The sequence below is a fragment of the Rhincodon typus genome, chromosome 18, assembly GCF_021869965.1.
Source record: "Rhincodon typus isolate 14 chromosome 18, sRhiTyp1.1, whole genome shotgun sequence".
NCBI classification, from domain to species: domain Eukaryota; kingdom Metazoa; phylum Chordata; class Chondrichthyes; order Orectolobiformes; family Rhincodontidae; genus Rhincodon; species Rhincodon typus.
In genome coordinates this window covers 55,619,614-55,637,113 of record NC_063349.1, presented here as the reverse complement: position 1 = coordinate 55,637,113, position 17,500 = coordinate 55,619,614, and the positions used below count along the sequence as shown (strand labels likewise).

The window sequence follows — 17,500 nt, the reverse complement described above, 5'->3', positions numbered from 1 at the left end:
GCAATTTCAGCATGGCCAATCCACCAAACCTGCACATCTTTGGACTGTGGGAAGAAACCAGTGTACCCAGTTCAAACTCACACAAACACGGGGAGAACGTGCAAACTCCACACAGACAGTCGCCCGAGGGTGGAATTGAACCCGGGTCCCTGGCGCTGTGATGCAGCAGTGCTGACCACTGAGCCACAGTGCCACACTCAAGAGGGGCAGGTAGTGGGGAATCACTACCCCCTCCACAGCCCAATGCCTAAATTTGTTGACCACTTTAACTAGGCCCAGGAGCAAGCTTAAAATCCATTATCTCAACCACATTAGTTAGTTTATTCCTTCATTTAAATTCAAGGATATACAAATCCATTATTGTGGCCTTGTAACATTTCCCCTTTAGACACAGTAATATTCAGAGAAGTCTAACTGTACTGGTGTTCAAGCCTTGAGGTTGGCCAATGTCTTACCTCAGTGATTGACATCTTATCTGACTCAGAAATATTATCACACACCTCTGGAGCAGAGGCAACTTGAGCCTAGATCTCTTAACTCAGCAGTAAGAAAACTACCACAAGAGCTCTCTCCACTCATTTATACAGTGATTCATGCAGGTTACTTCAGATGACAGATGGGGAACATTTCACAAGTCAGCAGCTATCACAGCTGACTCTGATCAACATGTATATAAAATGAGTTAAAACCTTGCAGTTAATTTGTAAAATCTAAAGAAAGAAGTAGTCCAAAAGGTACACAATAAGCTGCACCAGGATCTCATTCTCAACTCATTCTATTTTCCTTCCTACATCAAACAGATCTCCGCTGCATGCTTGGAAGAGTTTACCGACCCTGCTGGCAAAACTGACCAACTGTTTAAGAGCCTCAAGATCCTTGGTGAAACTGTAACATCTATTATCTGACTGTTGTAACTGTGCATTCATAAGTGATTGAAACTGTGTACTTAGTCCTTCATGTGACTTATTCTCCATGCTTTAAACAGTGAAAGCTTTAAGCTGAAATTGCTCATTATTGAACTTGTTAGTGTATTTAAAAAGAAATAAAATTTTAGATTTTCTGCATTCATAATCACAAGAGTTGCCTGCATATTATATTTTGAAAATAAATTCACACTAATTACACGTGATCATGATTTCGACATTTGAAACACCTCATCTGGTTTTGAAAGGAGAACAGAAATAAAATCCTAAATCCTAAAGAAATTGGTGAGTTTTGATTGTCCAGGAATTAATTTATTTTTGGCCTTAGTTCGGATGGTCTTTGTGGTCTTCCCCATTTTTCCCTCCAGTGTGACAGGGGGACAACTACGTAATTCATTTTCACAGCCCGTATCACCATCCATTTCCACCCATTTCCGCTTTGACACCTTCCGGCTGCCTTTTTGATTTCCCATTTCCTCGTTCCTGGTTTTCCTGAGAATTGCTTCACATTCTTGTTTCCTTGGGGGTGCCGACTGCCCTGCGGATAGTGCTAACGTTTGACAGGATTCACCTTGTTGAAGAGAACAGAGAAGAGGAGGGATCCGTAAAATTAGACCATGCCAGGGAAATTCCAAATTTAAAATTATAAATAAGTTACTCAACATTTCTCCAGTGCAGTTATGGATGAGCCATAAACGTTGGCCAAACCGGTGAGTCACATCCCATGAATTTAGCCATGCAAAATTCTTCTGTACCTTTATGCAAAATTACTATTTTCAAAATTGCAGGTTGTTGCTGCTTGAAAGCCATAATATAAAGGAACAGAAGCAGGCCATTCAACCCAGAGTTGGTCTACCACTCAATGAGATGTTGGTTGGTCTGATCATTCAAAGAATGAGGGGGGGATCTTATAGAAGCCTACAAAATTATGAAGGGAGTAGATCAGATAGAAGCAGGGAGGCTGCTTCCAGTGGTGGGTGGAACTAGAACTAGGGGGCTTAGCCTGAAAATAAGGGGGAGCAGATTTAGGACTGTGTTGAGGAGGAACTTCTTCTCCCAAAGAGTAGTGAATCTGTGGAATTCCCTGCCCAGTGAAGCAGTTGAGGCTGCCTTAAAAACATTTAACAAGGTAAAGATAGATAGATAGATAGATTTTTGAACAGTAACAGAATTAAAGGTTATGGTGAGCAGGCAGGTAAGTGGAGCTGAGTCCATAAAAAGATCAGCCATGATTTTATTGAATGACAGAACAGACTTGATGGGCCAGATGGCCTCCTCCTGCTCCTATTTCTTATGTTCTTATCCTCAACTCCACTTTCCTGCCTTTTTCCCACAAGTCTGTTTAAAAAAAAATCTCTCTTTGTCTTGGATAGACTTAACGACCCAACCTTCTGCAGTAAAGAATTTCACAGGTTATTTCTATTATCTTGCTTAAGATCTGGAATTCCTAACTTAAACCTCTCTAATTCTCACTCCTCCTTAAAAACACAGCTGTTTGCCCAAGCTTTTGGTCATCTGCCCTAATGTCTGCTTCTGTAGTTCAGGATCTTTTTCATTCTCCCTGATAACTCTCCTGAAGAACCTTGGGATCTTTGACCAAGCTAAGGGGCTGCATAAATATATATTGTTGTTGTGTCCTTTGCTTCCTGACACTACCCAGCACACCCCCCACCCCCACCACCACCACCAACGCCCCCACCACCCCCCGGCCCACCCCGACTGGTGGAAATCATTTCTAAGCAGCCAATCAGACAGTTTCTGAGGTTGTGTATCATGACCCCATACAAAAGATCAAACCAGAGTTTAATACCCCCTAACATCAGGCCTCAACTGGCTTCCCAACAACTGGTTCACTCTCCCATGTAATTATCACCTGGGGAGATCAGAGAATTTACAGTCAAGGATCAGGTCAATCGGCTTTATGCAGTGTTTATACTTCATTGCAGCCGCCTCTCACTTAACTTTGTTCTAATTGCCACCAAGGCTAGTAAAATTTGAATTTAATAAAATTCCAGAATAAAAAGCTAGTCTAATGATGACCATCAATCATTAAACACCCATCTGATTCACTGAAACCCTTCAGGCAAGGAAATCTTCCATTCTTATCCAGTCTGGCCAACGTGTAAATCCAGAACCACAGCAATGTGATTGACTCTTAACCATCCTCTCAGCAATTAGGAACGAGTCATGAGTTTCTTTATTCATTCACAGGATGAAGGCGTTGCTGGCTAGGTAGCATTTATTGCCCATCCCTAACTACCCAGAACGTGATTAAGAGTTACCCACATTGCTGTGGGTCTGGAGTCACATGTTGGCCTGACCGCTCAAGGATGGCAGCTTGGGATTTTCCGACAATGGCTTCATGGTCATCATTAGACTCTTAATTCCAGGAATTCAAATTCCACCATCTGTCATGGCAGGATTCAAACCCAGGTCCCCAGGACATTATCTGGGTCTCTGGATTAACAATCCAGTGATAGTACCATTAGGCCATCGCTTCCCCTAAATGAGTAAATATAATAAAAACCTCATTGACATATTCTTCTAGCTTTTTCTCCTTGGTATGTTTATCCAGCTTCCCTTAAACAATCCATACTAACGCATCAACACACAGGATCAGGAGTAGGCCATTCAGCCCCTTGAGCCTGCTCCACCATTCAATACAATCGTGGCTGATCCGATTTCTTCCCATTCGTGCTATCCCTGATTATCTTTGGCCTCCTTGCTGATCAAGAATCTGTCTACATTTTCCTTAAAAGTATCCAAATATTCACCATGCTCTGTATGAAAAAAATTTTCACTTCTGTTTTAAATAGTGACACATCTTATTTTGAAACAGTGACCCTTGGTTCAAGGTTCTCCCAAAAGAGGAAATCTCTGGTGCATCTCAGGACCTTTTCCTGTTGCAATTAAGTCAGCCTTTATTCTTCTAAACTCCAGTGGATACAAATAAGGCCTGTTCAACCTTTCCTCAGGCAACCTGACCATTCCAGTTGCTATTTACCTCAACCACTCCGGTTCAAAGGTGTTCTGCTTTTTGGATTTAACAGCAACAGATACTGGACTACAGCAACACTAAACTACCAGCCCATGTTCTCCCAGAAACTGAAAAGAAAGGTACAAGTAACACATAACATTCCCTTTTAAAGCTAATTGCTGTATACAGCTAGTTGTCAAGCTTTGTACAATATTTAATCATCTGTGTACACACACCAGGAAGGAGCAGAAGTAACAAAAGTCAAAAGCTTTTGCATCCTTTTCCACTTTGTATCACACGTAAAGATCTGCATATTTACAATGGCACAGAAGATTTCAGCTGTAAACTTTGTACAAGGTTTCTCCGCAGACAATTAACTAACAAGTTGCTCTGGACACACAAGTTGTTGTGAAGAGAAAGATAACTCTACAGGGTTTCCCAGAGGTAAGAATTTGCACTATGACCATTGATGTAGGAGAATTAAAAGGGAGATATTGGCATTGCAACTGACAATAGCCAGTGATGACATGAAGACGCTGACAAGCAAAGATTATGGACAAAAAGTTTTCAACCTGGTAATTTTTATGCAAGAGATATATTTATGGTGAAATTCTTTTACCTTCAGTAGATTCATCATCACAGAAGATCGTGAGAACTGGTCTTGGTTCAGATTGGATACAAGTTGAAGCCTGGCCAAGGCAGGGATTACTAGAATGTTTGATGTTTGCTGTAGAATCCTCTTTATATGTACAAGAGAACTGTGACTTGATCAAAGTATGCTTCACCTGAAATATTCAAATAAAATGCCATTGGTGGCACTGAGCGCATAAAATTGTCCCATGTTATGGACCAGACCAAACTCCACAAAATATATTAAGAAGATGGCCTAGACCCCAACTTTTTTCTTTTTTTAAAAAGTGTAAGGCGTTGTGTTCCAGATGCAATTCCATTGCTCAAATTACCAGGCTTGAAGCAAAACACACTTTAAACATTATAGTTAAGATACAAATGAAAGAAAGAATTGGAATAACAACTCTATTGGAAACCTTAACAGAATAATAGATTATTCAACTACTAAACAGTAACTGTTCCAATATACTAACATCCTATAAACACACCTTTGGCAAAGGCAAATTCAGTGAAATGGATTGTCTCACATGCACATCAAGAGAAAACAGAGGGGGAGAACTCCAGCATTTTGCTGCAGCAGGGAGAGATATGTAGCAGCTTTCAAACCCCAAAGCTACTGAAAGTTAAACTAAAATCCTGGTTCTGTGGGAGCTTGACCCCACAATTTCATGCTGTTTCTATTGTTCCAACTTTTAAAAAAAACCCAAAACTAGCTACATTGTTAGGCTCAGAACAGTCAGATTGGCTCCAAGTTTACAACATTTGCTTTCAAACTAAACATAACAGAACAAATCCTTCTTAAAGGCCCATCTCGTAACACCTCCCCTCTTAAAAGAAAGAATGGATCATCAATATACAAAGGTGGCTTCATTAATACATAATTGCCACAAGTGCTTTAGATTAACAAATGGGTGAAATAGGCTTCATAGAAGCTAAACAGACAAGATGGTGACAACAGTGCTCCCTCAGCGCTGACCCTCTGACAGCACCGTGCTTCCTCGACACTGAACCATCAGCCTAGTTTATGCATCCCAATCTCTGCCCTGGGTCTTGAGCCTGTAGTCTTCTGAAACTGACAGACAGGTTGTGGAAAGCAAGGAGGAATAATATGCCACATTAGCAGACAGAAACAGCATAACTGGTGACAGACAAGACCATCTTAGCTCTGGTGATAATGTCCTATTCACTTCAGATTGCAGACCAAAAATTCAATCAAGTAAAGACAAGGAGCCTATCTGATGAAATAAATCTTCTGTGAAAGTACAGCAAGATCTGCCCAAGAACTGCTGGCAATCGCTTTAAAACTAGGAAAAAAATCTCTCTCCACACAATAAAACCACAACAAAATAGGAATATTTCTAAGAAAAGACAGTCAACCTTAAGACGAATATCAGTGGTAGTGCACAGCAGGATTTTACAATTGAAAATAACTATCATTGCTTTAACATAAATCGACCATATTAGCTTAATGTATTAAAGTTTAACAGTACCTTGGCAAGGTTTTCTTCCTGGATTTTTTTCTGAATGCGATGGCACAAGGGTTTTGGAGATAAGCCACTTGATTGAGTTGGAGACCTAGAATCAAGGTGATTTGAAAGGATTAACTGCAGACAGGTTAGGGAGGTGGCACTCTGTGATCCTGCTATGCAGTTTGCTCAGAGTCTACCATTGAAGTGCCAATTATCAGCCGCAATGCAAAATGGGAGAAGCTAAATATGGTTTCTTCTCGCTGATGTGTTGGTTATGGTTGGCAGGGAGTAGGGAGGGGGGAAATGGTTTGTTATAGTGCCAATAAACAGTAGTGTCAGGAGGCACAGTAAAACAGAACTGAGGTGCTTCAGCAAATATTAACGTAGAGTCCAGAATATTGCTTTAAACCAAAGGTAGGTCTCAAGAAGTTAATTAAAGGGAGAGGGAGAGACACTCATCCACTAGTTGCCCTTGAGAAGGTGGTGGTGAGCTGCTTTCTTGAACCGCTGCAGTCCACATGCTGTAGGTAGACCCACAATTTTGACCCAGCCACACCAAACGACTGGCAATATATTTCCAAGTCAGGATAGTGAGAGGCTGGGAGAGGAACTCCCATTGACGAAGGGTTGCATAGCACAGACTTCTGTGTTCTTTGTATATAGACTGTAGAATGCCACCGTGACTCCAAGTCAGTTCAGAGTCACAAAGGACTTGGGGACCAAATCCATTCCCAAAACTTGAGCATACAATCCAGGCTGAGCCTCTCAGGGAGTGCTGCACAGTCAACTATTAGCAGAGACCAAAAACATTTCTGCTTTCCTAGGCGGATGTGAAAGCGACCGTGACAATACCTTGAAGAACAGGGAATTTCTCCCTGGTATCCTAGACAATGGTCATCCCTCAACCAACATAATTAAATCAAATTATGGGGTCAGTAGTGGAGAGTTTGCTTTGTGCTAATGACATTGTTTCTATCTTTCCAATACTCCAACTGTGGCAGCATTTAAGAAATACTTTATTGGCTGTAAAGCACTTTGAGATGGAATGTTCTTTTCTCATTAATAAATCCTTGACTGAAATGTAAGCGGCTTCATACCTAAACAGGGTCAGCATGCATGGAATTCCAATGATGTTCGCATGTTGTTCAGTGCCGTAGAGCAGCTCAGCCTTGCCTTCACTTGGTGGGTGAGCTGCTTCTTCATCCAGCAGAGCTATCAAAGCTTTCACCGTTCTCCGACCACCGTATGCCGTAGCATGGTTGATAGCATAAACCTTGGGCTAACAATTATTTTAGAAAAAGTATTTACCAAAGGAAGGAATAAGACCAATTGCAAATTAAAAAAAAACAGGAGACCATTCAGTCCAGTCCATCACATGTGTGCTGTTTGCTGGTGCTGTCCTAATCAGTGCCACCCCCACACTTCTTGCCCCAAAGCCCTGCAAATGTTTGCTTTTCATGTATTTAATCATTTCCCTTTAATATTGAAACTACTCCCACTGCCTTCTAAGGCAACAAATTCCAGATCCATAAATTGAGAAAGACGATATGTGAACATGCAAAATAGGAGGAAGGCTATTTGGCTCCTCAAGTCCACTTGGCCATTCAATAAGATTATGGCTGATCTGTATGGCATTTATTCACTCATGGGAATCCCTGCCTGGACCAACACTTGTTACCCGTCCTTAGTCACCCTTGAGAAGGTGGTGGCAGTCCATGTGCTGTGGGTAGACCCACAATGCTGTTAGGGAGGGAATGTGCTGAATTTTACTCCCCCACCTGGCCCCAATAATCTTCAATTCTCCTGCCACCAGGAAGTTTACACCTTATAAAAATATCTCAGTAAACTCTGCAAACATTGGGCCATCTTCTACAGTGATTGGAACCATGACCAGGTAGATCGCATTGACTATGAGATCCCTGATTGGGGTTGTTAACCTGGGCCAATCAGGGAATCCTGGCTGATAGGTATTAACAGGCGATTCTAAAAGGTCTCCTCAGTCGAGGGACTTGGTTTGAGAGCTCACTGGTCACAGCCCATGTACAGTGCACATGTAAACAACGGGTGACTTAGTGACAGGATACCAGCCTCTGTCCAGTTATTTCACCTTCCAAATTTCCTTTTGCTCACCATTCTCATTTCTTTTCCATCTCTGTCTACATGTGTAGTAGGAAGGAATTTTATATGGGGCTTCAAGCTTCAACAAGTACAAGTATATGTCAACAATTCATCATTATTTGTCTGTAGCTGAAATCTATTTATTTGCAATTCTCGCTAAGTATTCTGTCCCGGTCTGTGCTTTCTGCAAACCTGGGTCTAAAAGACAGGGAAACTGGGGAAGGCTGTGTTCTTTTTTAAATCTTTAACTTGTGTGATGACACCAGGAATAGTGGGGCTTCATTCCCAGCGCACTACCTCTGTGAGGTGTAACAATACAAGAGATTTAAGATGGGCAGTAAGGGAATCCTTTTCTTACTTCACTGAAACACTAATACCCCTCCCCATTTATACAGCCACCTGATAATTCTGTTAACTGCAAAAAAATCCCAGCAGGGTTTGTACAGGTCTGGTGCTTCCAGATTGAACTTTACTCCATTCCATTTTCTCTCCATTACTAACTTCATAGAATTTCAATTTACAATGCAAAAACATAAAGAACACCTAAACTGAAGGCTTCAAACTTAAATACACTTTGGAACAGTAATTTAGTAAGAGTCAAATTTTTGGCCAGTAGCAGGAATATCTGACAGATAATTTGAAAGTCAATGACAGAGCTTCTACATAGAGCGAGAGTGTTGCTAAGTGATTTTAAGGATCTTTAAGTCAGTAAGCTCATCTTTTGTTGCATAAATACTGAATACATTTATCCAAAAAGTCAGGCTGCGCTACTAATCCAGGGATTAACTCAAATCCCTGGGAGATATGTCATGATAAGGAAATTTGGACAAAGCAAAGCAATGGGAGATTGATCAGAAAGGGCTATTACCCGTGCAGGACTGATGTCAGTCGTCATTTCATCTGTGGACTCATGCTGACAGTTGACGACATTATTAATCCTCATTGTTAGATCTTCTGAGATCTCCTCAGCAGCCAGACAGAATTGGCTTTCATTGCTTTTACCCTTCAACAGTCGTCTTTTGATGCAGGACAGGATCTGACCAGCTGCAATACTAAAAAACAAAGACATTATCCTTTCGCTCTGTCCCTGGCCAGTCTGCCCTCCATGGTCAACAACTGCTCCAAAGTGCTGCTGCCTGTATTCTAACTTACACCAAGTCCTATTCAGCTATCATCTGGGCACTCTCTAACTTAGATTGGCTTCCGATTGATAAACGACTTGACTTCAAAATTCCAAACTGGTTTTCAAATCCCTCCTTGGCTTCTCTCCTCCTATCAATGTAATGCCAACCCTCTGTGATCACTGTGTTCCTCCAATTCTCCCCTCTTGGGCACCCCGCCATGGTGATCACTCCACCACAGTAGCCAAATGTGAAAATCCCAGCAAAAGCTGATGGGAATTTCAATTAAACCTAGAATTAAGAAAGCTTTAGTTCAATGGAGAGTACAGGAGGGCATGCCAGGAGCAGCACCAGGTACACCTCAAAGTGAGGTGTCAACCTGGTGAAACTACAGCATAAGCAGCAAGTGATTGACAGAGCGAAGCAAATTCACAGGTCACATTTGACCTCTGCAGTCCTGCCATGTTAAGTCATGAATAGCAGTGGCCAATTAAACATGGAGTGGAAACTGGAGGCCCACAAATCAGGACAAATCCAACCACCAATTACTGCCCCTTCAGCTTATGCTCCATCAGCAAAACAGATGAATGATCATTGACAGGGCACTTATTGGATAATAATCTGCTGACAAATACACTTTCACATCCCGTGAAAACAAAGAATAAAGGGGAAAAAGACCCTTCTCCATGCAGGATGGTGGAAGTCTCTTGGCAAAATGCAGGTGTTTACTGAATCAACTCCAAATTGGAGATTGGTAGGTTGTTGTTACCCAAGGGGATAGAAGGAGCTGAAGCCAGACTTGATGGATGGAGTTTGGATACAGATCAACCATGACCTCATTGAGCATCAGGACAGGCCCGAGGGGCTGAATGGTCCCTTATGCTCCAAAAGCTTGTGCTTTGATCATCTCTTTCTGGATTCAGTTAAATTTACTCTGATGTCTATGATTTCATTACTTTAAAAATCCACTGAAACTACTCTAATTGGAATACAGCAACAGAGAGAGGAGAGAGAGAGAGATACACAGAGCGAAAGACAGAGATGGAGTGGATTGTGAGAGAGTGACAGACACATCCAGGGACAGAGCAAGAGACACACACACAGGGAGACAGCCATATACAGAGAGAGACACAGACAGCAGGGCAGTGGCACAGGCACACACAGAGCAGGGGACACACATACACAGACAGAAAAAGAGAGAGAGAGAATGCATGCGAGAGGAGAGATAAACAGAGAAGCAGATAGAGAGAGAGCCTATGGAACCTTTCTACAATGATACAGAGCTCCTTATCCAGTGAATGTTGAACAAGTTCAACACGGCAATAACCAATTTACGAAATTTTTTAAGAGTGGTGATAAGAATGATGATAAGAATTTGACAGTTTTCCATCATCTATCTGATTTGTTAATTCAGGAAGGTCTGCTACCCCTTACCCAGTTTCGATCTTCAGACCTACATCACAGGACCACCATCTGAATAAGCCTGATTAGCCTCAGCTTATAAAAGCGATCATCTCCTCTGGGCAACATGGGATAATACAGTGATAATTCTGGACTCTTCAATTCGGTGAAACAACCTTTCAACTGCCAATCCAATTAACTGAGAATTAGGTCTTTCAAATAGCTCATCTCTCAATCTTCTAAACTCCAGAGGATGGAAGTTACTGACTTCAAGCAAGATCCCACTCATGTCAAGAATAAATCTAGTCAAGAGATTGTCTGGTTACAATTTCATGGCTGCTGGTGGATCATGCTCTGCCTCCTACACTGACTGCGAAGCTCACTGGAATGTACTGGGGCTCTCGAAAGGCACTACACAAATGTAAGTCTTAAATGCAAAGGAATTGTCTAAATGATAGATAGACATGCACACACATCTGCTCACTGCAATTTACTCAAATTACTGCAGAGAAAATTTTGATAAAGTAATGATTATGCTTAAAAGACAAAATGAAAAATAAAATAATGGCTGTTTGCAGGATTAAAATTTTGGTGCTTTATGTGCAGGCGACTGTGAAAGTGGTGGTTGGTTCGGGAAAGGACATGATAGTACAACCTGGCAGAGCTCGACCCTGACCTCCTAACACTGAAGCATTTTGGCCAATTCCAAATTGTGTAATAATTGACAGTTTATAAAAAAAAAATAAACCAAATGCAAGGTGCACTCAGATTCTGCTGCTGTCCCTCAGCATTACTGGGAATTCAGGGCAATGTCGCAGTTCTGATCATTTAAAGAGAAATGCAAATAGAACCAATGAGTTTGCCAAGCAAAACAGTAGAAGATGGTCACAGCATTCACTATTTCTCCTTCCCAGTCGCTTGTATTGGACTCAAGGCACAAGCCATTGGAGTCACTTGCAAAAGATACTGTTTCAAAAGATTTACATTCATATAACACCTTTCATATCTCAAATTGTGACAATGTATTTTACAGCCAATAAAGCTTAGTCATAATGCACAACCCAATTTGCACATAGCAAGCTCCCACAAACAGCAAATTAACAATGGCCATTACTTCGGTCATGACTTCAGTGGAGGGATAAATATTGACCAAGACTCCAGGGAGAATGGTCCTCCTCTGTTTGTGTCAATGGATCTCTCATGCCTACCTGAAGGAGCAGCGCTCCAAAGCTTGTGATTTCAAATAAACCTGTTGGACTATAACCTGGTGTGGTGTGACTCCTGAGTTTGTCCACCCCAGTCCAACACTGGCACCACCTCATCAGGGCAACAAACTCAATCATTTCAATCATAGCTTTGTTTTTCAGAGATCAGTTGTTGACAATGATCCTTCTGTCACCATTCACACCACATTTAGCCCCATCTTTTGTTCCTTTATTTATCCCATTTCTGCTTCACATCTTCGTCATTCAATCTCTTTTACCCTCAACTCTACCATAAATGCTGTCAGAAAACCACTAAGGACCTAATTTGATCAGTGCTTGCAGCCTCCACATCCTTCCAGCTATTCAGCAATGGTAGGCACATCACCCTGCGATACATCCACTGACATGCTGCCCTGTCCTTGCATGACAACATGGCACAATGGACATGAATGAAACAAAGCAGAGCCAGCAGAGAGTGTCTGCATTTTCTGTGTCTGGTAATGAGATAGTTGTCTACAGCTTTTCACTATGATGGAGCCCATGACCCAGCAGTGGTGAATCAGCAGTGTCACTGGGCTAGCAATCTAGAACGTGAAGCTAATATGGGTTTGAGTCCCACCATGGCAGATGGTGACATTTGAATTATTCAAAAACAATCGGGAATTAAAAGCCTAATCATGATCACATAATCTCTGCAGATTGTTGAAAGAGCCCATCTGGTTCACTGATGCCCTTTGGGGAAGGAAATCGGTTATCCCTGCTCGGTCTGACCTACATGTGACTCCAGACCCACAGCAATGTAGGTGATTCTTACATGCTCTCTACAGTAGCTCACAAGCCACTCAGCTGTAATTAATGTTTATGAAGCCTAAACAAAAGAACTAAACCAGATGGACTATCTGGCATCGACACAGGCACTGGAAACAACAATAGCAAACTCAGTCCTGTCAACTCTGCAGAATCCTCCTTAGCAACATTTGGAGGCAAGTGCAAAATTGGGAGCGCTGTCTCACAGACTAGTCAAGCGGCAACTTGACATAGTCTGTAAGGTATGATTCTGAGACCACGGCTATGTCCCAGACACCACCATCATCATCTCTGGATCTCTCATGTCCCACCTGGCAGGATAGACCCAGCAGAGGTGGCAGCACAGTGGTACACAGTAGGGAGGGAGTTGCCGTGGGAGTCCTCAACATTGACTCCGGATCCCACAAAGACACCACAACCTGTCAGTTTCATAGAACATAGAATGGTACAGCACAGTACAGGCTCTTAGGCCCACGATGTTGTGCCGAACTTTTACCCTAATCCTAAGGTCTATCTAACCTCCACCCCTACCTTATACTATCATCCATTTGCCTATCTAATAGCCGCTTAAATGCCCCTAATGAGGCCAACTCCCCTACCACTCTTGGAGTAAAGAACCTACCTCTGACGTCTCCCCTATATCTACCTCCACTCACTTTAAAACTATGTCCCTTCGTAATAGCTACCTCCACCCTAGGAAAAAGTCTCTGGCTGTCCACTCTATCTATACCTCTGATCATTTTGTACACCTCTATCAAGTCACCTCTCATCCTTTGTCTTCTAAAGAGAAAAGCCCTAGCTCTCTCAACCTTTCCTCGTAAGACCTTCCTTCCATTCCAGGTAACATCCTGGTAAATCTCCTCTGCACCTTTTCCAACGCTTCCACATCTTTCCTGTAATGAGGCGACTAGAACTGGACACATTACTCCAGATGTGGCCAAACCAGGGTTTTGTATAGCTAGAGCATAACTTCGTGGCTCTTGAACTCAATCCCTCTATTAATGAAAGCTAACACACCATACGCCTTCCTAACAACTCTATCCACCTGGGTGGCAGCTCTCAGGGAACTGTGGACATGAGCTCCAAGATCCCTCTGCTCCTCCACACTGCCAAGAATCTTTCCATTAATCCTGCTTTCAAATATTTGTCCTTCCAAAATGAATCACCTCACACTTTTCAGAGTTAACCTCCATCTGCCACTTCTCAGCCCAGCTCTGCATCCTATCAATGTCCCTTTGTAACCTAGAACAGCCCTCCGCACTATCCACAACTCTTGAAGTTTCCCTTGAAGTCATTCACTGTCTGGACTTGGAAATATATCGTCCATTGCTGGGTCAAAATTCTGTGACTCCTTCCCTATCAGCACTATAGGGCTGCCTATGCCTCATAATTTGCATTGGTTCAAGGAGGAGGTTCATCAACACCTTCTCAAGGGGCAATTAGTGCTGGACAATAAATGCTGGCCTAGAAAGATGTCCCACAAATGAAATAAAAGAAAAATCATGGAGCAGATCAAGCAAGCTGCTATGTTGCTTCCTTATTCACTTTCTCAGCCCCAAGGACACAATCATCCTGCCCTTTGACGTGATGGGCAAGATGATGGTGATACTATAGATCTCCCATTTTCCATTCCACTTACCTCTCATTATACCAACTTTCTCTTACCAATTTCCTCCTGCCGGGCTCCCCAAGAATTGCCGCCTTCTACAACAGCCCCAGAAGGTGGGCAGACAGCTCTGCTTTGATGAAAAGGCTACTGTTAATACAGGGTGGACACCCTGAGTCCAGAACCCTTGGGACCCCATCACGCTGGATATCAGATTTTGTAAAACAAAATCAGGAAGCCTAGCCCAGGTCAGACTTAAATGCATAAGAGAAACAAGTAACCATTTGATGGTACAGAACTTGAACATGGCTAAAAATATACACATTTAGCTGATGCCTTTTGTCGTCCACTCATTAGGGCCATTGGCAAGAAGACCAACATAAAGAGAAAACAAAGTTTATACTGCACAGGAGGTGGATTGGCTGGTAAGTAGATTCTGGTTGGTTGTGGTGATGCCCAGGACACAAGCTAAGTCAGCATTTATTGCCCATTCCCAATTGCCCTGGAGAAGAGGTTGGTGAGCCACATTCTTGAACCACTGCTATAGAAACTGCTCCCAGAGAGTTAATTATCCGCTGGTCAGATGCCCGGTCCTTTAAATAACACTGGTGCAGGTTTCTGCTCATTGTTTGCCAAGGGAGCAATGAGCAGGTTGACCGAATGTTCATTGACCAAACTTGGAATTTGGCGTCACACGAGGCAACTGGGAGCTGTCAGGATGGCATCCATTCAAGGTCCTGTGGCACACAACAGGAACACACTTATACGTGCCCTTCCTATCCAGCAACACTGTATGGATTGTGGAGATTGTGATTGACAGTACCACACAAATTGGATGCAATTCCATGCCCATTAACTGTTTGACTCTTCAGATTTTGCCTGAGCTATTGAGCAGTTCCAGCATAGGGTTCTTTTACTCTTTCAATTTCAGGTTTCCAGCATCCACAGCATTCCACTATTTGTCAAGCGTTCCTGTCTCTTCTCCAATGCATGTCAACCCCTTTGTTCTAGGAAACAGGTGATTCACCCCTATCCATTTGAGAAAGCTGGGGCCCAATGAGTGTGCCAATCACAGCCAGATTTGTGGCCGTCCTGGCAGAACACAGTCCAACTTACAACTGCAACAGCTGCTGAGTGCTGGCTCTCCCTAGAGTTTGTCCAGCTGGACATACTCAAATGATAAAACTTAAAATTAAAAGAAAGAGGCAACAGAACAGAATTACATAATCTAGTGTCTTTAACGAACCTCCCTTACTGTCACTTGACCTGTTCCAATTACTTCCCTGTGAGGTTTCTACGTACTGTGACCATGACACAGCTGACTGATTAAACACATGGTCACTTATGAATTTTAAGGAATAAAAGGGAGGTGGATTAAACTGAACAGCTGCTTAATCCTTATTCCCAGAATGAGACACAACTTGATATTCCAGTCAATGCAAACTCAGCATTTTTCACTTTGGCAATTGATTCTATAAAATCTGACAAGTCTATCTACTTTTCCTGCTTCTTCATTCATGCACTTCAAGTTTATTTTTGTTTTAAGCCTTGCTTTGAACAGTGAATGAACAATTTTATATGTTTTAATAACTTCAATTGTCTTTCAGTGAAGATCACAGAAGACGACCATTCATTCCATTGTACCTTTGTCAGCTCCTTGAAAGAGATGCTCAGTTTAAGAGGAGGTACAAAGTTAGATTTTAAGCCTTCCCTGAAGTGAGAATAATTAGAGCTTCAAGCGCTCTCCTTATAAAACTTTCAGGTTCAAAACTTCAAAAATCTATGGAAAATAAATGATGCTCTTTTCTTGTATAAGTTGCTCCAAAATTGTAAAGAATCTTATTTTCTTACTGATTTGGCTCCCTGTACTAGTTTATACACCTGAATTTTGTTAGGATACAAGTACATGGAGGAAGGGTGGGAGCTGATAAAAATTGGAGTTGGGACCACCAAACCCAGAGGGAGTGTTTGAAGCCAGTCAAGGTGAAACATCTGTCTCACTGCTGTAGGACTTTGTTGTAAAATAAAAAAAAGCTCCTCTTCCCAACACCCTTCATTCCCATACACTCCCCATGCCAGCTTATTCTCCCTACCTATAGCCCCTGATACCTATCTAGCATTGCCTCTCCCAACCCTCATGGCCCTTTATAGCTTCTATGCCAACTTAGTGCCAACTCATGACATGAACACCCACCAATCACCTTTTTATGTTTATACCACCTTCCTCCATGAGCAGACCTCGGGATCTATGCTGAGATTAAATAACGTCAAGTGTCAACTGTGTCTCGTTTCAGTTATTATTGAAAAAAAATGGTGATTAGAAAAAAAAAGACATACTCATTACATTTCACTTCCTTGAAATGGTTCCCCACCCCATCTTGTCATCTTAAACAATTCCACAGGAGACAGGATCTAGGGAGGTAATGGCCTAGTAGAATTATTTCTAGACTATTGTAGTAGTATCCTTGCTAGATAAGTCCCCTGGGCCGGATGGGATTTATCCTAGGATTCTCTGGGAAGCTGGAGAGGAGATTGCAGAGCCTTTGGCTTTGATCTTTATGTCGTCATTGTCTTCAGGAATAGTGCCAGAAGACTGGAGACTAGCAAATGTTGTCCCCTTGTTCAAGAAGGGGAGTAGAGACAACCCTGGTAATTATAGACCAGTGAGCCTTACTTCAGTTGTGGGTAAAGTGTTGGAAAGGATTATAACAGATAGGATTTATAATCATCTAGAAAGGAATAATCTGATTAGGGATAGTCAACACGGTTTTGTGAAGGGTAGGTCGTGCCTCACAAACCTTATTGAGTTCTTTGAGAAGGTGACCAAACAGGTGGATGAGGGTAAAGCAGTTGATGTGGTGTATTTGGATTTCAGTAAAGCGTTTGATAAGGTTCCCCATGGTAGGCTATTGCAGAAAATACGGAGGCATGGGATTGAGGGTGATTTAGCGGTTTGGATCAGAAATTGGCTAGCTGTAAGAAGACAGAGGGTGGTGGTTGATGGGAAATGTTCATCCTGGAGTTCAGTTACTAGTGGTGTACCTCAAGGATCTGTTTTGGGGCCACTGCTGTTTGTCATTTTTATAAATGACCTGGATGAGGGCGTAAAAGGATGGGTTAGTAAATTTACGGATGACACCATAGTTGGTGGAGTTGTGGATAGTGCGGAAGGATGTTGCAGGTTACAAAGAGACATAGATAAGCTGCAGAGCTGGGCTGAGAGGTGGCAAATGGAGTTTAATG

The 17,500-nt window shown here is 42.3% G+C and overlaps 1 protein-coding gene across 2 annotated transcripts in view; it reads right to left on the bottom strand.

Annotated features, from left to right (window-relative positions):
• Positions 1–246: 246 nt before the first annotated feature.
• LOC109914144 (PARP1 binding protein) overlaps positions 247–17,500 on the bottom strand; it is a 78,026-nt gene continuing 60,772 nt past the window's right edge. For both annotated transcript variants that reach the window (XM_048607611.1, XM_048607612.1), the window contains 5 exons: positions 8,986–9,169; positions 7,097–7,278; positions 6,021–6,105; positions 4,520–4,685; positions 247–1,494 (listed from right to left, as the gene is read on the bottom strand). In XM_048607611.1, coding sequence (XP_048463568.1) covers positions 1,190–1,494; positions 4,520–4,685; positions 6,021–6,105; positions 7,097–7,278; positions 8,986–9,169 — 922 coding nt within the window. In that variant the 3' untranslated portion in view covers positions 247–1,189. The remainder of the gene's footprint in view (positions 1,495–4,519; positions 4,686–6,020; positions 6,106–7,096; positions 7,279–8,985; positions 9,170–17,500) is intronic.